At 38.5% G+C, this 22,339-nt stretch overlaps 1 protein-coding gene across 3 annotated transcripts in view; it reads right to left on the reverse strand.

Annotated features, from left to right (window-relative positions):
• The window catches only part of BLTP3B (bridge-like lipid transfer protein family member 3B), a 71,173-nt gene extending 52,126 nt beyond the window's left edge, over nt 1-19,047 (reverse strand). For 2 of the 3 annotated variants that reach the window (XM_037068539.1, XM_037068538.1), the window contains exon 1: nt 18,756-19,047. In XM_037068539.1, coding sequence (XP_036924434.1) covers nt 18,756-18,799 — 44 coding nt within the window. In that variant the 5' untranslated portion in view covers nt 18,800-19,047. Of the gene's footprint in view, nt 1-7,686; nt 7,835-18,755 lie in introns of all 3 variants that reach the window. The other variant, XM_037068541.1, reaches the window with a different exon arrangement.
• Nucleotides 19,048-22,339: the final 3,292 nt, after the last annotated feature.

Below are 22,339 nucleotides of genomic sequence, written 5' to 3' on the forward strand. Positions count from 1 at the left end.
AAATCATTTCAATACCATAGTTTGACTTTTAATAGTAACTAAATTAAATTAGCTTCTTATTAGTAAACAAACACTTGTTAGGGTGGCTACCCAGCTAGCTACCAATGATTCCAACTCTCAGAGAAAGGCTATGGACATACGGGAAAGGTGCAAATCTAAGATATTATAACAGACTTCCCTGGTTACAGTTGATTAATCTAGAGGCTGACAAGGTTTCTGGACTGTTCACCCAGATTTTTTCCTGCAAGAGCTGAAACTAAAACACTACCACAGGATCTGGATGACAAACAATAAAAGAGTGCATTTGAGAGAGAAGCACAGATTCAACATTTCAGAACTTAAAGGTACCATAAAGGTAGTTCCCCATCATGTTCCATTCTCAACTGGACCCAACTCAAAACACCCTTGAAATGAAAAAGTAATTGAGCCCTGGCTGGTGTAGCTCAGTGGATTGAGCGCGGGCCTGCAAACCAGATGATTGAGGTTCGATTTCCAGTCAGGGCACATGCCTGGGTTGCAGGCCAGTTCCTAGCAGGGGACACACAAGAGGCGACCATACATTGGTATTTCTCTCCCTCTCTCCTTCCCTTTCCCTCTAAAGATAAATAAATAAAATCTAAAAAAAAAAAGTAATTGAAAGCATTAGCTAGTATCTCAAAATGTGTGCCCTTATAAGGATTAACTTCTCTTTGTATATGAAGACATATTACAAGACGCATACCTTTGTGTAAGCAAATTGAACAGCTTCTGCTTGATTTTATTCAAAACAGTATTTCTCGAAGAGAAAAGTACCTTATGGCCACATGTTCAGGTCTTACAAGAGAGGATGTTCTTGGAGAGGCTTTCCCAAATCTGACAGACTGCCAAGACCTTCGGCTAGGAACATTAAGTTATTAATCTGAACTAATTACATCCTTTCACAGTCTGTGAGCTTCATCATGGAGCCTAAATATACCTCCAATCAAAACTAAGAAACAGAAAGCTTTTCTAAAGAAACCCATTGTTTCTCCCTTACCCAACACCCCTTTTTCTACCCAATCTATATTTTCTTTAATCCGGCACCCTCCTCTTAGGGCTAGCTGCTTTCTTGTCCTACTCTATGCCTCAAAAGCGAAATTACTTATTTTCAAATTTTTTATATGAGCTACGTAAATAAATTCGCTACTAAAGTTACAATCTAATACACACATATAATTGAAAAAAATTTCACAAAGCAATAGTTTAATACAATCTGACATTTTCTACTTCACTGCATTTTTTTCAAGTGGTGATCACAACCTACCATACTAATTCCACAAGGCAACCTATGACCCACAGTTAACAAACAATTCATAAGAAGTACTGTTAGACTTAAAGAAGAGCATTCTAAATTAAATATCTTATTTTTAAAAATCATTTACCTGTGTATGGAAGGTGTATGTAAATTCCACTCAATAAAAGGTTAGTGCAATAAAAATATCAATTGTATTTCCATATCCTAGCAACAAACAATTGGAAACTGAGTATTTTTTAAAAGATTTTATTTATTTATCTTTAGAGAGAGGAGAAAGAGAGGAAGACAAACATCGATCGGCTGCCTCCTGTACACACTCCACCCAGGGACCAAACACACAGCCCAGGCATGTGCCCTGACTGAGACTCGAACTGGCAACCTTTCACTTTGCAGGACAACACCCAACCAACTAAGCTACACAGGTCAGAGCTGGAAACTGAAACTTTAAATTACTGTTTACATTATCATAACAAGTATGAAATTTTGGGAGATAAATCTGACAAAAGATGTACAAGACCAATATACTGAAAGCAAGAAAATGTTGCTAAAGCAATCAAAGACACAGAGAAATAAAACATATATGTAGGTCAGACTACTTAATATTAAGATGTCCAATCTCCCCAAATAGATAAGAAATGACAAGATGATCTAAAGTTTATATGAAAATGCCAAAGGCTTAATATATCATAGTTGGAGGCCTTGTACCAACAATTTTAAGAGTTGTGATCTGCCCTGGCTGGTGTGGCACAGTGGACTGAGCACCAGCCTGTGAACCTAAAGGTTGCCAGTTCAATTCTAATGCCTGGGTTGCAGGCCAGGTCCCTGACTGGGGGCATGTGAGAGGCAACCAATCTGTGTTTCTTTCATACATCAATGTTTCTCTCTCTATCTTTCTTTGTCCCTTCATTCCCCTCTCTCTAGAAATAAGTATATAAAATATTTTTTTTAAAAAGACTTGTGATCAATGGAACAAAGTACAGAGTCCTGAAATAGACCCAAATTTTTGTCAGCTAATTTTCAACAAAGGTGCAAAAACAATTCAATGACAAAAAGATAGTATTTCAATAAGTTGTGATCAAACAACTGTACAGCCATAAGTTTTTAAAAAAGGAACCTTCACAATTCATACCATAAACAAAAAATCAATTCTANTATTTTTTTAAAAAAGACTTGTGATCAATGGAACAAAGTACAGAGTCCTGAAATAGACCCAAATTTTTGTCAGCTAATTTTCAACAAAGGTGCAAAAACAATTCAATGACAAAAAGACAGTATTTCAATAAGTTGTGATCAAACAACTGTACAGCCATAAGTTTTTAAAAAAGGAACCTTCACAATTCATACCATAAACAAAAAATCAATTCTAAATGGATCACAGACTGAACTCTAAACACTGAAACTGTAAAATTTCTCTAAGAAATTATAGGAGAAAAGCTCGGTGGATCTTGAGCTTGGGAAAAATTTCTTTAATGAAACAGAAAACACAAATAATAAAAGAAAAAATCAATAAAATGTACTTTATCAAAATTAAAATCTGAGCCCATCAAAACACAGTTACTAAAGAACAAGCCACAGACCAGGACCATATATTTATAAAACCTGTTTGAAAAAGGATTTGAATCTTCACGTAAAAAGAACTCTCAGAACTCAAAAATAATGCAATCTACTGATAAAAGAGGCAAAAGATTTAAACGGAACCTCAAACCAAAAAAGACCTACTGATGACAGATATACACATGTAAAGATGTACACCATCAGTGTCAATAGGGAACTGCAAATTAAAAACCACAAGATACCACTACTTATCCCCTAAAATGGGTAAAATTTAAAAGTCTGACCATACTGAGTATTGGTAAAGATAAGAAGCAAGTGGAATTCTCTCATACTTGCTGGTGAGAATATAAAATGTATACTTTGGAGGCACTCTGGCAACCTGTTTAGTAGTTTCTTAAAAAGTTATACATTACCCACATATAACCCAAACATTTTACTAGGTATTGACCTAAGAGAAATGAAAAGTATACCAGGTCTGTCTGGGAAAAGCCCAAACATTGTTAATATAACGAGAATGGTTTGTGCAACATCGATGTAACCTGGCAGCCAAGGAGAGAGGACTGGAATGTGCATGCGTGAATGATGAAAACTTCACTGTACTAGTCAGTGAGGGTAGTAGCATGTGTCCCGTGTGGCCATCACATTCAAAATGACAGTGAGTAGAGCAACAAATGTGCATCAAATTTTGCATTAACTTAAACGTTCCTCTGCAGAAACTGTTCAGGTGATTCCAAAGGCTGCAGCTATGGGCAACTGGTAACTGGTAGCTTCATTATGACAATAACACCCACTCATGCATTACAGCCATGCAGAGATTTTTGGCAAAACATCAAATCACCCAGGTGACTCAGCCCTCCTACAGCCTGGATTTGGTGCCTTGTGACTTCGGACTTTTCCCAAAACTAAAATCATCTTTGACAGGGAAGAGATTTCAAACTGTTGATGAAATTCAGGAACACATGTCAGGGCATCTGATGGAAACTGGGAAAACTGTGTGAAGTCTCAACGTGCCTACTTTGAAAGTGACTAAGGTATCTTTGTGCTACGTGCAATGTTTCTTGTAACTTCTATCTTCAATAAATGTCTCTATTTTTCATATTACATGACTGGATACCTTCTGGACAAGCCTTCGTAGGTCCTCACAAAGTCTTATACATGAATGTTCATAGCAGCTTTATTGTAAAAGCTGGAAAAAACCCAAGCGACCACCAACAGGTGAATGGGTCAACACGCTGCAGCCTACCCACATGGAATATACACAGCAATAACATAAAGTGCGTAAAACCAAAATAGATTAATTCTAAAGTATTTATGCTGGGGGAAAAGGTTAGAAAACTATATCATTCATTTATATAAATTCTAGAAAATGCAAACTAATCTAAGTGAAATAAGATATACTACATAATAATAAAAGACAAAGCAGGAGAGAAGGAAGGAGAGATTACAAAGGGACATGAGAAAACCTGAAGGTATATCGAAATTTCATCAAATTCTACACCTTAAATATCTGCAGTTGACTGCATTTAAAGCAATTATATTTCAGTAAAGCTGGTTATACAAGATTGGTTGATTTTCTTTACTTGCATATTACAAAAATAATTAAGCCAAACAAACTGTATATTGGGTGTTGGGTATGCTCAGAAAAGAGTAATTTATCATGAGTACACCTTGATACACACACACATCTGTTACATATACTTCTTAATAAAAAAGAATAAACTAACAATAATTTACAAAGGAATAAGAATTTTTAAGGTAAATGAATCATGGATTTTTGAAAACTACATCACTGTATTTGTCATCTAGAGATATTAGAAATAACTTTAAACTAAGTTTAAAAAATGAATAAAGCCATTGGTAACCTTCATACTAGCAAAAACTTTCAAATAATTTTAGAATTTGAGTACCTAAAAAGTTCCTCTAAGCCCAAATCCTCATTTTATAGTAGAGAATGGGAAGCCCATAGAAGTTAAATCAACTGCTCAAGGTTACAGGAAGGCAGTACAATTGTACAAACTGTATAATCAAATTTGTACAATTTTAACATAAAAGGTATTTAGGATCAATTACCATTCCATTATCACACTGATCGAATTTCAGTGCAACTGAATATTTACTAGGCATTATGGGGGTATATGGCAATTTTCATCCTCAATATCAATTGTTGAGGCTTATAAAATATTTAAGGCATAAATGTTATTATTTTTTAATGAAATCTACAGCACTAATGGAACAAAGATCAAGGGAGGTACAGCATAATAATTACCCTTTTTTGAGCATTCTCAATTTACAGAGTTTGTTTGGCTTGGTTATTTTTGTAATACACATGTAAAGAAAATCAACCAATCTGGTCTAACCAGTTTTTCCACAAGAACATTTAAAGAATGAAAGAGGCTGAAAATTGGCAACCTGTGAGCTACGCTTTTACCCATAGATATATTTTTTCTGGTTTACACAGTGCTTTTAAAAACCTGAATTTGTAGCTAGCATTTAAAATGAGTGGACCTTACACTGAAATCTGAGCTTCTGAATTTTCTTGAAACATTGAAAGAGCTGACGTAACTAAACATACATCCTTTGTGGCAAAAACTAAGCAGTGATTAGGCTCTTGGGCAACTTAGATAAACAAGACAAAATTACTTCTTTTGAAAACCTCAAATTTTATCATTAGGGATAAGCATATAAATAAATCACTGTGGTACATTAAGTTCTTACAATGTACCAGGTCTGTGTCAGATACCCCTATTCTCCATACAATGAGAAAAGAATGAAATTGAGGTACAAGGGAAGAGGTGAGCAGTTATGGCAAAAAGAATACTGCTTTAGGAACGCTTCAAGGAGGAGGGAGCACTTGAGTTTTTACAAGTAAGAGTAAAGTGAATAGGGCAGAAGAGGACATTTCAAGCAAAGCAGCAGCACGTTCAAGGTTACAGGTTCACTTACAGTAGTCAAAGATGAAGTACGAGGCATCTGGTAGTTTGGAAAGAAATGAGAAGCCCTGAAAGATGGACTAAAGCCATGTCATGAAGAACTCTTGTTATCCCAGGTGAAGAAATGTCACTAAGACTCATGATTCAACCCAGGTGGGAGAAGAAATAAACACGAAGGATATGACAGCTGACCCCTCTAATCACTGACTCAATTACAGGAGCTCTACTTTTGTCTATTTTGCAATGCACTTAAGTTCTACTTTCATTTTTTTTTCTGGAGAAAATATTCTACTATTATAAACAAACTTTTAAAAAAAGCTTACACAGGAGCCATTATAAGATTCTTACCCAGAAATTAAATGATAAGATTCGAATTTTGGAAACGACTCTCTGGTAACAGTGCCAAGGATGGAACAAAGAAGTATGAGGCCAGAAGGAAACAAGAATACTTAGTTGCAACAACTGATGCAAGGCATTATGAGTTATATCTGGGTAGTGACAACAGAGATATTCAAATATTGCTGAAATCTACTTTGTGTAATGTTGTTGGCTATGTGCTAGGTTCAGGATAAAAAATGTAAATTCAAGAATTATTTAAACAGAAATCCTAACTGATTAAAATGAGAAGGTAAAGAAATTACCAAAGAATTAAACTGTGCAGGTGACTTGAATAAACTCATGAATAGCTGTGGTTTAAAATGAGAATAAAATCACAACACCTCATCTTCAACAGTCTAGGTACAAACCAGGCCAAAAAAGATGTTTGGGATGTATAACCCAGAAAAAGCACAGGATTACAGTTATGACTTTACTTCAGGAGAAAAGTCCCAGAGGATCTGCTAGAGGTATACATAAAATTAGAACCATCGCTGAATGACATTATAAACAACAAGTCCTTAACTATCAATATCCCAGAGAGAATCTCAAAGGTTTCCTTAACTTATCAATATCCCAGAGAGAATCTCAAAGGTTTCACTAATGGTCTACCCTAAGGTTAAGGCATGGCATCTCTCCTTTAGCAATTCTGGTAGAGATCCAGATATCCAAATGGAATCACGGCAGACAAGAATATCGAAAAACAACACAATGTCACCATACCTGTACAATTGCTAGCTAACATATGACCAACATGTTAATCACCTGTCCTATTACTCCTAAGGTAAATATGTAATGTGTTGCACAATTCCACTCATAGTTATTCTTAAATTACCAATTTCTTACTAGACTTTTAGAATAAATTCCAAGTATTTATGTGGATACATTTGCCAGGCATTAGAAGTGTTCGATGATACTGAGTTTCTAGGTTTTTCATGGCATCCTAAATTGAAAGAAATTCAATGCCATTTCCACATGAACCTGGTTTCATAACATAATTGCTTTCCCTGATAAATGAATTTTTAAAAGGGGGAGAGGAGAGGAAAAGAATGGGGTTGGGGAGCTTTTACATTTCTCAAAAACGAATCCTATTTTCACTACTGTCCACGATGAAAGTTACTTCAATCTCCTTAGTAAGGATTATAATTAACATTAAGTACACAAAGTAAACACTTAAGCCCTTCAGTGAGAGAATTGATCAAAACATCTTCTTTATCACAAGAGCCTCCATTCCTCTGTAATTGTATTAGATTATGAAGCCTTACCCATTAAAGAATAGATCAAATGCTAATTAGTATTTCCAAGTATCTTCCTCTAAATTATAAAACTCTTTTTGTACAACCTCAGAAAGTGTAAGTGCATTGCCAAACCCTACATATTAGAAAACATATTGTAAGGAATTGCATGAGCCTATAACTACAGTTTTTTTTAAATGAAATTGGTATTTGACTAAAACAATAAGAATTAGAAATTATTATCTAAGTATCTTTAAGAGGAGCATAAGTGCTTGCATTTACAGAAAGAAAACAAAACCATGGGGAACAGAAGTATTACCTGAGGGCAGGAAATTTCAGACAAAAGGTCCCTATTCCTGAAGAAAGCAAGTAGTCAGTTGCCAGGGTCTCTTAGACTCCTCTGGTACTCATTTGGGTGATTAGGAAATTCACAGCACACCAATCTCCACCACAGCCAGCAGGGGTCACTGCAGGTAATGGGGACACGGGGGGACACAGAAGGGGGCAAGTTTAAGAGAAGGGAGAGGGAAGGAATGATATGATAAAGATATTTAGCTGTGATTCACTTCTTAAAAATATTTGTATTTCACACTGGATTACTGAAAACAAACACTGCTAAAATTATAAGATAAATTAACCATTTATGATTTCTTCATTCTCCCTACCACTGGAATTACTACTCTACCAAATTAATAGGTATTTTAAAATGTTTTATATTAAAATGCTAATTAACAAAAATGACATAGCTTATGTTATACAGAAGTTATACAAGGACTGAACTATATAATTTGACATTAAATGAAGCCAATTAGGACAAGCAGTCTAAAAGACACACAGTCTACAAATACAAATTATCAAATTCACTGTCAAAAGGCCCAGTAAAACATATAATCCTCATTTCATCGTATAAAATACTACAGCAAAATTGCCTATGAAAAGTAACCCAAAAATCAAAGAGAAATCCAGCAATAAACTACATCTGAATATTCAAAAGTGAATTGAAGAAGTATAGTATTATTTACCAGGAAAAAAAATCAATCTACATTTTGTGGATATCAATCAACTTTTAAACCAACCAAAAATGGATTCAGGGCAACCAATTCACACCTTGTGTACTCGAGAAAGGCCAGTGTAGTATAAATTTATTTCTCCAGTCAGCTAAATACAGTTCTGAACAACTACTATGTACCACAGGACTATGGCAGCTGCTGAAGGTACAATGGTGAACAAGACAAGGACAGTCACTGTTCTCAGAATTCAGAGCCTATCAGGATGATTTTGCCCTTAAAGAGATAACAATCTGCACTATCAACAAATATGAAGCTTTTGTTTTAATAAAGCAAACAATGTATTTTAAGACCAAAAAAACTTCAAATAAAGATGACCAGTAAAGACTAGTCTCCTTAAAATTGCCTATGGAAGCTGCAGAAGTAAAATGAAGCCTGAGAGGACACGCTGTCATGAAAGGATGCAGACAAGGTGACTACAGAAAATAAAACAGAAGATGAGTGAAAAGGGTGAAGGTGAGGGGGTGTAGTACTGGAAAACACAGTGAAAAACAAAGCTGCGGCCAAATCTGGAGGACCCAGTGGTCCTCAAGGTCTCTAAACACTCGCCTTACCAATATTCCCCTGGTATGCCTGCTGCAGTCTGACGAAATAGATTTAATAACTATCCATTTCTATGTCACAAAACTGTCATTTATGTGCTTTTATTTTGTTACTGCTTTACAATTTTCTGGGATGCTATCTTAAATTCTAATTACCCACCATATTGTTTCCAGAAGACATTTCTAGCTCTTAATTTTGTTTATATGTTTTACAGAACCTTCTTTAAGTACTGGTAGAAAAAAATAAATGAAAGACTTATCAATGAAGATATTTATAATATTTCTTAAAGATAAATCTTACATACTATGGATGCCCCTTTTTATAGCACACGTCATTTACATATAAAGCATCACAGCCAAAGAAAAACTTGGAGAAACTGCAATTTTGTATTTAAAAACATACTTTTACCAAATTTTAAACCCCTGATTTTAGTAATATATTATTACCATATAAGTGTTAACTCCTAACAATGAAATTACAAAAGGTTTACAAATAGACATCAGCAGAGGAAAACAACACTTGATGCTAGGCTAGTAGTGTCAAAAGTCATCAGGTTTTAATGTTTTTGGGGGGTAGAAAAAGAGCATATATAGTTAAAATAACATCTCATAGGACAGAAGAATATACAAGGTCCAGCAGAAGTAGGGCCTGCTTGAGTGTGGTTGGTAGGGTACGTGCAAGTCTTGCACAAGACAGACAGCAATTTGAGCATTTCACCTAAAATGTCCCACAGTGTGCTTCCGTGTGACGTTATGTTACCAAATTACATGCTTATGATTTTGTGATAAAAGATTCTGTAATAAAAACGGGACATTATTTGTGCCAGACCCTGTAGAATTCAGAATTTATACACTACATTCATTTTGTTTGGGAGAAGTCTCAAAACCAGTGAGTGAATTATCAGACAAACCAGTAATAAGTCTGTTGCCTGAAAAATCAAACAAACAATAAATTACTATATCCTGAATATTTGTTTCACCTTTCAACATGGTCTTGACATGGTAACTGTTCATAATGGAAACTGTTCATAATTGTTCATAACTTTTCACTAATGGAAATAGTCATTGAGTCTTCTACTTGTAACTTACATTCAATATGAGTGAGTTCCAGCCACTAATACCAACTGATTAAATACCAATATTAAATAGTAATGTTAAATTACTCACCCTTAATAATGTAAAATGAAGAATTAAAAGATATATAACTGATAAGAGATCAACTTATTAAGGAAATGTTTACACTGGAACTGCAGTAATAAGGTAAAGTGCAATATTGCAAAAAATAATATTGCAAAAAGTAATATTGCAAAAATGATTATGCAAGTAAAAAGAAATAAGTGGAGAAATAGTGCTCCCACAACTTCAAAGAACTGCTGTGTCAAAGGATTCCCAAGTAATAAAAGAATCTTCTAAGGACTACTGTAACAAGATGGTGAAACACTGTAAGAGTAATAAGGGAAATGCTGAAAATTGAGTAAAAGAAAATCAAGCCATTAGGTGGGAACAATAGCCTAAGCAGGCAGCACAGAAAATCAAATTAAAAGGGTGCTGAATCAGTGACTTAACCACTCAACACTGCCTGTCAAACTTTAACCTTAGGCAAGCGACACATCTCAACATTTAATAATCACCTTCTCATAGACAGGAACAAATCCCTTCTGATTCTATTAACAGAATGGTGATATTAGAACACCCAACAAACCAAGCATTCACCCCCTTTACACCTAAAGTTTTCAAATCAATCTCCTAAAAGTAACTTCGGCAAGAATCAGTATCTGGTTTTATTTAGAAATTAATGTCAGAGAAACAAACACCCACTGGATTTCAGATGCTTCCGATAGGGCACTTATTAGCAAATAAATAAATAAAATAAAAACTCTGTACTGCATAAAACCAAAGGATAACTGCAAACAAAAAAACGGACATTATTGCCAGACTAAAACATGTAGTGTGAACTAGTTCACAAAGAAAAGGGACCTTCATAGATATCTAAAAGGTATCCAAATTAACCCTTCATCTTCTCCCATAAGCCTGTTCCTCCTGCAGTCTTCCTCTTGGGGAACAGCAACTCCACCTCGTCAGTTGCTTATGTCAAAAACTCTGGAGTCAGCCACCACTGCTCTCTTTCTCTCTCCACCACATTTTATCCGTCAGTAAAACCCTGGGGTTCTACCTTAAAAATGCATCTAAAACCTGGCAATATCTCAACAACTCCACTGCATCCACCTAGGTCCAATATCTTTCTCATCTAGATAGTTAACTCTTTTAATTGGGCTCCTGTTTCTGCCCTTGCCCTCCTATTATTTATTTCCCACATGGCTACAGAGTGATCCTTTGGCTCCAAGCCTTCCAGTGGATTCCAATCTCACTCAGATAAAAGCCAAGTCATTACAAGGCCCCAAAAGATCTGGCCTTTGATCGCATCTTGCACTCACTCCACTCTTCACGCGACTTTCCCTGTATCAGGGGCCTACATGCGTATCAAGGGCCTCTAACGGGCATCCCTGGGGCCACATGTGGCCCGGGATGGCTATGAATGTGGCACAACACAAAATCATGCATTTACTTAAAACGTTACTTAGTTTAATGCTAAATTTTATTACTTAAATATATACATTTTCTGTATTAGTTATCACAAACTTGGGACCTGTTCAATGATTTTAAAAGATTATTGAAAGGGCCACTGCATAATTAGGGTGATTACATGAGAATTTTTTTGCTTATCTGCAGTAGCATATATCATGACAATTATGTATGATCTTTTTTTTGCTCATCAGTTTTCTTTAGTGTTTGTGTACTTAATGTGTAGCCCAAGACAACTTGTCTTCCAGTGTGGCCCAGAGACGCCAAAGGTTGGACACCCCTGACGTATATCAAAAACATCAAACAAACTTCCACTTCTGCATCTCTTCATTTGCTTCTACAACCTCTTTCAGATCTCTTCTCGAATATCACCTTCTCAATTAAGGCTTCTGGAATCAACAGATTAGAATTACAGCCCTGGCTGGTGTAGCTCAGTGGACTGATCGCAGTTCGATTCCCAGTCAGGGCACATGCCTGGGCTGCAAGCCAGTTCCCAGCAGGGGACTCACCAGAGGCAACCATACATAGATACTTCTCTCCTTCCCTTCCTCTCGAAGTTCGATTCCCAGTCAGGGCACATGCCTGGGCTGCAGGTCAGTTCCCAGCAGGGGACTCACCAGAGGCAACCATACATAGATACTTCTCTCCTTCCCTTCCTCTCGCAGTTCGATTCCCAGTCAGGGCACATGCCTGGGCTGCAGGCCAGTTCCCAGCAGGGGACTCACCAGAGGCAACCATACATAGATACTTCTCTCCTTCCCTTCCTCTTTAAAGATAAATAAAATCTTTAAAAAAAAAAGAAATGACAAACCCCATCCTCAACACCTCTGTGTACGTATTTCCCATCCCCTTTTCTGTTATTTTTTTTTCAGTAGCACTTACCACAAACTGATACAATGTATCTCCCTTATTTACTGTATTTATTTACTATAAGCATCCTCTAATTAAAATGAAACCCCACTGAGGGCAGGGATTTTTTTTGCCCTAGGAATATGGACCAATAAGTGATACAAAGTAGCACTCAGCAAATATTTGTTAAGTAAATGACTAGTATATCTAGTGTCAAACATTACTGGAGATTATTTTTAAAAGAATACTGTCAATGTAAGTAACCAAAAGTTACTTTAAAAATTCCCAAATTTATCAAAGTAAACTTATTTGTAATCCTAAAAGGGAACATTTAACTCAATTTTTTTCCAGTTGTCTACTCCAAGTAAAACAAACCTCACAAATTTCAATGGCAGCATAGTTCTATACGTAGGTTACATTTAATGATCTTACTCATGCTTCTTATGCCATAATGAAAATCACTGAAGCTTCTCACAAGATGAGACCATATCTTACCCATTTTTGTGACTCTGATGCCAAGTGCTCAAAACCATGTATACATAAAATCTCAAAAATTACTTATTGAGCTTTACTATAAAAGTGGAAGATGTCAATAATTAGCCTATTGATAATAATATAAAATTATGATTTGAGAAAATAATTTGACAGTCTAATAATTTATGTTGTATTTCCTTTTAAGAATGTTCATCCCTGGCTGGTGTGGCTCAGCGGATTGAGTGCTGGCCTGCTAACTGAAAGGTCACTGGTTCAATTCCCAGGCAGGGCACATGCCTGGATTACAGGCCAGGTCCCCAGCTGGGGGTGTGTGAGAGGCAACTGATCAATGTTATCTCATGCACATTGATGCTAATCTCCCTCTTTTCCCCTCCCCTCCCCTCCCCTCCCCTCCTCTCCCTTCCCCTCTAAAGATAAATAAATAAAATTTAAATAAATAAATAAATGAATAAATGAATAAAATAAAATCTTAAAAAAAAAAGAATATCCAGTACTGGAACAATCATACACCTAACAGCACTCATCTCCAATTAATTATATGCACCCTAACTTCTTCAGCAATTCACTTCTATGATGACACTGTGTACTAACCTAGGACTCCCCAACCTCTAAAATCTTAAACTTTAATATAACACTTTTAGACAGAACCTCCTATCTTTCCAGTTCTCTCATTTGTTTTGTTCAACTGCTCTTCCATCTGGATAAAATCTCAAACCATTGGATGGTTCTTTCCTTTTCTTCACAAGCTATCAATTGGTGCCCCTCCCTCCCTCCCTCCTTCCTTCCTTCTTTTCCTTCCTTCCTTCTTACCTTCCTCCCTCCCTCCTCCCTCCCTTTGCCACCTAAGCCACATCACTACCTTGTGAGGCAATCTAAACTCTCTTATTACTTTGCCATCCAGTCACAAAATCCTGCCAAGTGCTCAACCCTTTCTAATCTCTTTAATAAATATTCCAAATATTCAACAATCTTCTCAGGTGACTGCTCCCCCACACTACTGATTTCTTCCCTACCCTTAGTTTAGGGAACACATCTTATTGAAAGTGGTGGGCAGTTTCTACTACTTAGATCCCTGAGGCTAGCCTGGATCCAGTCCCTTTCCAAGTCCAGTTCTCTAACCTTCTTATAAATTCTGTGGGATACTGACATCTTTCAATACACTATGTTCCTATTTAAGTTAATCAGAGCCCCCCTGCAGACTCTGTACTTCCACTCCCGGACAATTTTGAACCCTGGACTTCAAAAACCAAACTGACAACCAGGCATCTTTACTGATCATATCATTCTCTTGTCTGGAATTCTTCGTTGGCAGTCACCACCTGGGATGAAGTTCAATTTCCTAAACATAGCAAATGGCTTCTGACATGTAATTATATCAGTGCCTATTAAAGACAACAAGCCTGAGTCAAAATACTAGTTCTCCCCATGATCATATCTTTACTGTACCCATTATTATCTTTTGCAATTGCTAATTGGTCCATGATTTTTTTCTCCCAGGAATCTGAAACTTGACAGGAGAGACCATAGTTTGGGAGTTGAGATGAGCTAGCACCCTAAAGCAGTGGTTCTCAACCAAGAAAGATTTTTGCCCCCAGGGAACATTTAGTAACACGTGGGGACATTCTTCAATTGTCAAGACTGTGGGAGTGCTACTGGCATCTAGCAGGTGGCGATCAGAGACGCTGCTAAACACTCTACAATGTACAGAGTATCCTTTCACACCAAAGAAATATCTTGTCAAAATGCAATAGTTCGGGATCCAAGAACATTTCCAAACAGGTTCTGGGAGCTGTCTAGTTCCTGCCCTTCCCCTTATTCTGTGACCCACCCCAATAGCTACTGGTTACATTTACCTTTTTACCTGAGTTAAACATAGCAGGGTTTTGTTGTTTATAGACAAAATAACCTTTACTAGCACAGTAACCCTAGTTCAATCACCTGACACACATGTCTACACTTTAAACCAGTTTTTCAACCTCATAACTACTGACATTTGGACCAAGTGCTTCTTTACTGTGGGGGAATGTGCTGTGCATTGGAGGATGTTTAGCAGCACCCCTGGCCTCTAACTACTAGATGTCAGTATCCTTAACCACCTCCTGTTGTGACACTCAGAAATTACTCTAAACATTGCCAATTTCCCCAGAGGGGCAAAATCACCCCTGGTTGAGAACCACTGCTTTAAACAGAACAAAGATCCCACTCATGTGTGGTGTACGTCTCTCCTGCCAACTCCCCCCACTCGCCCCAGTAAACCTTATGCCCATTACAGTATGCCTTGAGTCAGAGAGAAAGGGGAAGCACTTGTGTCTGAACCTACCCCTCTGCAGGTCCTGGCTTAAATATACCCAATCCTGCAGCTTCCATTTCCCCCCTCTTCACCTTTGCTCGAGCACTCCCGTATAACACACACAGTAAAAGATAATGAGGCCTTGGGCTGAAAGGTAGCCCCTGCTCTTATTTCCCTTCTGATCCTTATTATAACTTTTCTTTAGAACTTTCCATTCCCTTGTGAAAAAGACACTCCCAGGAAATATTCCAAAGCATACTTTGTGCCAATTACAGTATGAAACATAGAGGTAATTTCTCCTTTAAAGATATCCTGTTTCACTTTTTTAGATTGTAACAACTCCAATCCCCATGCCACCACATACACAAATGGTCTCCTCTATCTCTCCCTTCCTCCACCCGCCCCATGCCTGTTAGTTTCAGATCAGCTCCAAGTATACAAACTTATTTTATTAACAATACAAAACATGCTTGGGATAGAAACTAAACAATTAGGCAGGGAACAAGTATACCAATGTAAAAGACTCAAATAGTTCAGCATTTAATCAAAGTTGGCTTTTCACACACCTATACCCCAATAACACTGGGTTTGGTTATAATCTTAAATCTCAAGGCTCAGAGTAAGCATTCTCTCTCTCCTGTTGGTTCATTTTCCTAGTCCTTTTTGCCAGGACACCATAAATACCACATTTATTCAGTGATTCAATTACCCACTGCTTCCTCAAAACCACAAGTAAACTTCAGTAACATTGATGGCCTAGAAGCTTGCCTAAGTTTAGAAAAAAGCAATGTGAGAGAGTCAGGTAATTAGTGCTACTCTTCCATTCATTCAAAAACTAAATTTGTATTTTGTTTTGTTCTTTTCTGCCCTTGGCCGGGTTCTCAGTTGATTAGAGCGTCATCCTGATGTGCCAAAGTTGTGGATTTCCAGTCAGGGGCACAGATGGAGACAACCAATGAATGGATATAAGTGAAACAACAAAATCAATGTTTCTCTCTCAGGTGAGGATATAAAAAAAAACATTTTTCTTTTGTCCTGGCCAGGTGGCAGACTTGGTGGAAGCGTTGTCCTGGTACACCAACAGGTTGTGGGTTTGATCTCTGGTGGGGGGCACAGTGGGGCATGTAAGGGATCAATACTGATCAATACTTCTCTCTCACATCTATGTCCCTGCCTGTCTGTCTGTCTCTCTGTCTCCTCCCAAAATCAATAAACATATCCTTGGAGAAGGATTAATAAAAGTTTTTTTAATTTGATTCTAGAAAGAAAAGAGGGAGAGAGAGAAGGAGGGAGAACAGAAAAGAGGGAAAGGGAGGCAGAGAGAGAAAAAGAGGGAGAAATAGAGAAAAGGAGGGAGTGAGGGAGGAAGGAAAGGGAGATGAAGAGAGGGAGGGGAGAGGGAGGGGAGGGAAGGGAAGAGAAGAGAGAAAAAGAGAGAGGAAGGGAGGGAAACATTGATTTTGTTGTTTCACTTATTTATTCATTCATTGGTTGTCACTTGTATGTGCCCTTGACCAGGAAGCCACAATCTAGGCAAGACAGACAGCAAATACATGACAGATGAGGATGAATGCTATACAGAAAAGTGTCAATTAACTAAGGAAGACCTCCTTGAAGACAGTTGCCAGGGTTGCATCGACTGGCCATTTGAAATGTATACTACTGGAAGTAATGTGTTTTAAGTAGTTCTTGTTAAACTTTATTAAATTGTATTCCAGATGATTACATCACACAATGACATCTTCATTAAAAATTTGTAAAATTAAGCTTGACTCAGGTAATTTCAAAAGTTCATCCCTACTTGAATAACTATTATTCAACACCTCGTTTCATCTATTGCCATCCTTTAGATTTATAAATAACATCATGAAGATGACAGCAATAGCAGTAAGATAAACCAAGAATATAAATTTGATACTCTCAGTCACCTGAGTTGTTCTGAAATATGAAATAAAAACTCAAGTATTTCAAAAGCTCATTCTTGAAAAAATCCTCATTACTATTTACAACACAGATATTAGAAATCATACAAATTCTGAATATATGGGTATTGTGTTTTTTGCGAAGTAAGCCATTACCTTGGCTATTAATTTGTAAGAGTCCTCAACTGTTCAATGTGAGAATTAAACTCTAATGCTCTAAGGCACTCACCGATTGAATTAACTTTGCTCCCTGACATCTAGATTGGAACCATGTGCTACCATCCTTGGGAGAGTGAGAAAACAGACACTCAAATCATTTTCTGTAGGTTGGAATATCCTCGTGGACGTAAGTGTAAGAAAGACTGAAGGACATCTGATAGGTAAGACCTCATCCAAATAATAAAAGTAAAGATAAAAACTTCGTGCAAAATAAGTTACTCACGTGGACCATGTGTAGAATTTTTTTAAAAACTTTTAAATTAGTGGTAATATTAATAAATGTATATTCATAAATGCTGCTATAATTTTTTACTTTTAAAAACTGTTATATCTTACTCAATATTATATGGAAAATATGTCCTGAATCACAGAAATATAGATTTTGTTCCCCAATAGATAACCTGTGCTATACAACAATCTGTAAAGTCAAGAACTGTCATTGCTGTACAAATATATCATTATACCCAAGTCTTTTCCTACAATGAGCTGAAAGCAATCATTAACTTACAGTAAGAGTAAAGGGTCATAACCAAACGCTTTGGATTCGCTGTCAACAACTTGGAAACAGGATCCTACATTTAGCCTGTGTCTCGAGACAAATATGGGGAAGCCAGGAGCAACAAACTGCCAGCTTTACTGAGTCATGTTTCTGAATACAACCGCGTTAGGAAATGGAAAGAACGACAAGTCTTGGGTTTATTACCACAGATGTTAAGTCCGAATTTATGGGTTTCGGGTTAAGACAAAAAAAAACAAAAAAGGCAAAAAAAAAAACTGTTTTGCAAAAATGGCGTGGGGCTAAAATGACTCCAGAAAGAACTTGCCAAAGCGAGGACCATGTGCTTATTTACCTAAAACAAATCCTAACTGTGCAAACAGGCACACCCTCTGATGCCCCGGAGCGGGGACGGCGAGGTGGGGTGAACTCAGAACAATAACAAAGTTCACATTTCACCGAGAAGACGAGCCTCTGCCTCACGGGTCACGCAGCGCCAGACGCCCTCGGTTAACGGAACGGCTCTGCTCCGAGCAAAGGCGAGCGCCAAGCTCGCGTTCACTCGACCACATCCCCCAGGCACCCAGGTGACGCCAGCCCAGCTCCACTATCCGCCGGGACCTCCCCAAAGGTGTGCCCGGGTCGCCCCCAGATGCTGTGGCGGGGGGCGATCCCAGCCCGCCGCCTCCTCCGGCCGCTCTCCACGAGCCGGCCCGGGAAGAACCCGTCCAGGGGCTCACTCGTGGGGCCAACCCCGGGCGCGGCTGGAGAGCCGGGGCTCCGACCGGAGCGGGGAGTCCACGGGTCGCCTCCCGCCCGGCTGCCAGTCCCCGCCGTCCCCGAGGCTTCAGGCTGCCTCCGGTGCCAGGCGGGGCGCCGCAGGCGGACTGGCCCCCCCCCCCCCCCGTCCGAGGCTCCCACTGACCTGGAGAGGTGCTTCAGGATCTGTTTTTTGATGAGCCCAGCCATGGTGCCGGGGCGGGAGACACCGCGCTCTCTCTCGGCTCCTCACTGCCTCCTCTTTGCAGACGTCTCCTCTTTGTCCGGGTTAACCCGGCCGAAGGAGAGGGGCCTGAACGCTCACGCCCGGGAAAGACCCGAGGCCCCGGCCGAAGCCACAGCCGCCACCTCTGTCGAGGAGGACCAGGAGCATCTCCCTCACGCCGCCGCAGCCGCCGCGGACGCCATCTTGGCTGCAGCATCACCTAAGAGACCTGGGGGAGGGCGGGGGCGATACAGGCTCGGGGCGGGGCGAGCGAGAGGAGGGGCGGGGCGAGCGCGGGGATGGGCGGGGCAACGCGGGTTCCGGGCAGGCGCGGAAAGTGCTGCCCCGCCACGCTAGTCCCGGACTGGGGTGGTTTCCTTGGATTCTCGGAGGCTTTAGGGTGCTTCGGCTCGCTATCCCAAAACTTTCCTGGGCTTTAATCCACTCTCTCCACCTCTGTTCTTCTTCCTGTCTTCCTTCACTGAGTTTCCTACCACATCCTACTTCTCTTTATAAATTTTCTCAGAATTTGCTCCACAAACTTTACTGCTTGCGTTGCTTTGTTTACCTAGTCAGTTGTCTCCATATTCTTGTCTCATTTTCTTTTCCTTTGCTAAGATATCCTGCTTTCCTGGCCAAATCCTGTAATTCATCTGGTTATTCCAATCTTAAGGGAAGTAAAAGTTGACAACTGCCCTAATAGAGCCCAGGACTTTGGAATTAAAAGGACTAATCAAGTTCTGGCTCTACTATTTCCTGGAAGTGTTAACTAGAGAAAATAATTTCCTTGTTTTTAGCCTCAGTTTAATCGTTTATAAAACGAGCTAATAATATATCAGCCTTACCTACCTCACTAGGTTGTTGTATCTAAAGAAATGAAGATGTAAAAATTTACTTGGGTATTTTTGTAAAGCGGAAGGAAAATGTTGAAATAGCAGGGAGAACTATTACAGCTCTGAACCTCCACCTCACTCAACCCTAACCCAACATGTTTCAGAGGTGAAAACGACCACCCAGTGATTTCTAGAAGAGGAAAAGAAATTACACTATCTCTGTGGGATGTATCGGGAAGAGGTGTGAGTATGTGTCAGGGAGAGTGGGTAGTTAACACATAGTCTAACACCTGCCCCTTTCCAAAGAAAGAGCAGATGTATATGGGTTGACTATTTACTCATTTAAAATTTATCATGAACCAGGCATTATTCAAATAACTAGGGATGCCTCAAAAACAAACAAACAAGTGTTCCTGTCATCAAAGAGTTAAGACCCTAGTGTGGAAGGTAAATTGCTAATGCTAAGACCTTGAACGCTGTCATTATACTGGTTCAAATGCTGGCTCAGCCACTTTGTAGTTGTGTAAACTTGGGCAGGTTATTTATATCTCTCACCCTCAGTTACCATTTAGAACTATTGGAGTGATGGTATCTAACTCAAGAGTTTTTGTGGGGATTAAATGAGATTATGCATATAAAGTGAGTGCCTAGTATATGTCAAGCTCTTAATAATGCTATTATAATGAGTATAATTGCAAACAGAAACAAGGTACAATGAGAACATGGGAGGGAATGATTCATTTCTATCTAGTTAAGTCAGACAGATGTACAGTGGGAATATTACTTCAAAGATGAAAATATCAGCTTAATGTGTTAAAAGGAACCGTCTCTGAAGTCAAAGATTTGCATTTGAAACCTAACCCTGTAGATTTTTAGGTATGTAATCATAGAAAAAGTATGAGCTCATAGGAAAGACTGTGATTTTTTCCTATGATCACATAGGAAAAGAATCTCAGCCTTGTGGTGCTATTTACCTTCATGAGATTGTCGTGAGTTTTAAAGTACTTAGAGAATCCAAGGTGCAATAGAATGGTATTAATTCACTAGGCAGGATATTTCAGACAGGTGAAACACAATGATAAAACAAGACAAAAGTGTCAAATTTCATGGCTTCTAAATGGCAAAGTGGCCTAATGTTTTGGCTATAACAGAATGTAGATTCCTTTTTCAAAATAATAAGTTTTAATGAACCACACAGGTTAATAATTGTATAGTACCTTTTTATTGAGAAAATGCAGGGTAATAATTTTAATTTTACTCTCCCTGGATTGAAAAAACACAAAATGTCACAAAACCACCATAAATTTAGCATTTTAAATTAACATATATTTTTGTTATTGCTATTTAATGATCAAATTTTCAAAAAGTTAAAAACGTGACTGTCATACAGATATATAATGAACATGCATCAGAGATTTATTAAGTCATTAATGTAAGAACCAACAAGATAGGGTATAAACCTATTCACTTATTAATACGACTTAAATATGTTGCACATGTTTATTACATATTTATAGAAGAGTCAATTTTTTAAAAATTATACATTGCTGAAGTATATGTCTGAAAAGTAGAGCTTACGTACTTGAGATTATTTGTGCTAAAACCTGGGAGGAGAGATAGCTTTTTGGCCTTTTGGCTAAGGTCAAGTTGAAACCTGGGAGAAGAGTGCGTAGTGTGAAGATAAATAGTGTCAGAGCTTTTCCTGAGGAGTCTGTGCTGAAGAGTCTGGGCTTATACTGGCTTCTGAGACTGACTGTGTGCCTCCCTTCCTGGTTCTGTGTTCAGTGTTTGGTGACTTCAGGATGTCTTGACATTCTCTGTTGTGACTGTATTTGTTCCACAGACAGTGGTCCAGCCTCATAAATCAGGGCTTTATTTCCTGGAGACCTGGTGGTTAAACATTTACCAGCATAAGATGAATTGAAGGGGGGGGTGAGATTGCAAATGCATGCACATTATTTCATAGGCAATGTCAAGCCATGGAAGACTTCTATGGAGGGTGGATTTGGGGAGGATGATTGGATTTCTGCTTTAGAAAATACTTGCTGATATTTATGCTGGCAGTACAGAGCATAGATCATGATGAGAAGTGAATGGAGGCAGGATGGACATTGAAGATACAGTGGCATTAGGTGAGAGATAAGACAGTATCAGTGGAAATGAAAGAAGATGCATTCCAGAATCTGAATCTTTCATTCCAGAGATTAAGTCAAGGATTGTAGTTGAAGGTAGTTGAGATTTCTAACTTGGGTCATTTAGTGGCTCTTGGGGCACACCACTAATTGAGATAAGTAATGTGGAAGTAATCAGCCATTTGGGAGAGAAGATTCAGTTTTGGTTTTGCTGCCTTTGAGATTATCTCAGGGTATCTGTGTAGAAATACTCAGGTTACAGTTGGGGCGGGGCGTGGATTCTGCTTTAGGATTTATCAGCCTGTGATGATAGCTGAAGCTAAGAACAAAAAGTGATAGTGATCAAGGAGCACGTAGAGGAAAACAAAACGAGAAGCTTAAATGTGAAAGGGCCGATAACCAGGAGAGACCCGGTTGAAAGAATGTATTTTTTTAAATATTTTATTTATTTATCTTTAGAGGAGAAGGGAAGGAGAGAGGGAGAGAAATATCAATGTATGGTTGCCTCTCGTGAGTGCCCTGCCAGGAAGTGGCCTGCAACCTAGGCATGTGCCCTGAC

The sequence above is a fragment of the Sturnira hondurensis genome, unplaced genomic scaffold (genome assembly GCF_014824575.4).
Source record: "Sturnira hondurensis isolate 20B ecotype Veracruz unplaced genomic scaffold, ASM1482457v3 Scaffold0017436, whole genome shotgun sequence".
In the NCBI taxonomy this organism is placed as follows: Eukaryota; Metazoa; Chordata; class Mammalia; order Chiroptera; family Phyllostomidae; genus Sturnira; species Sturnira hondurensis.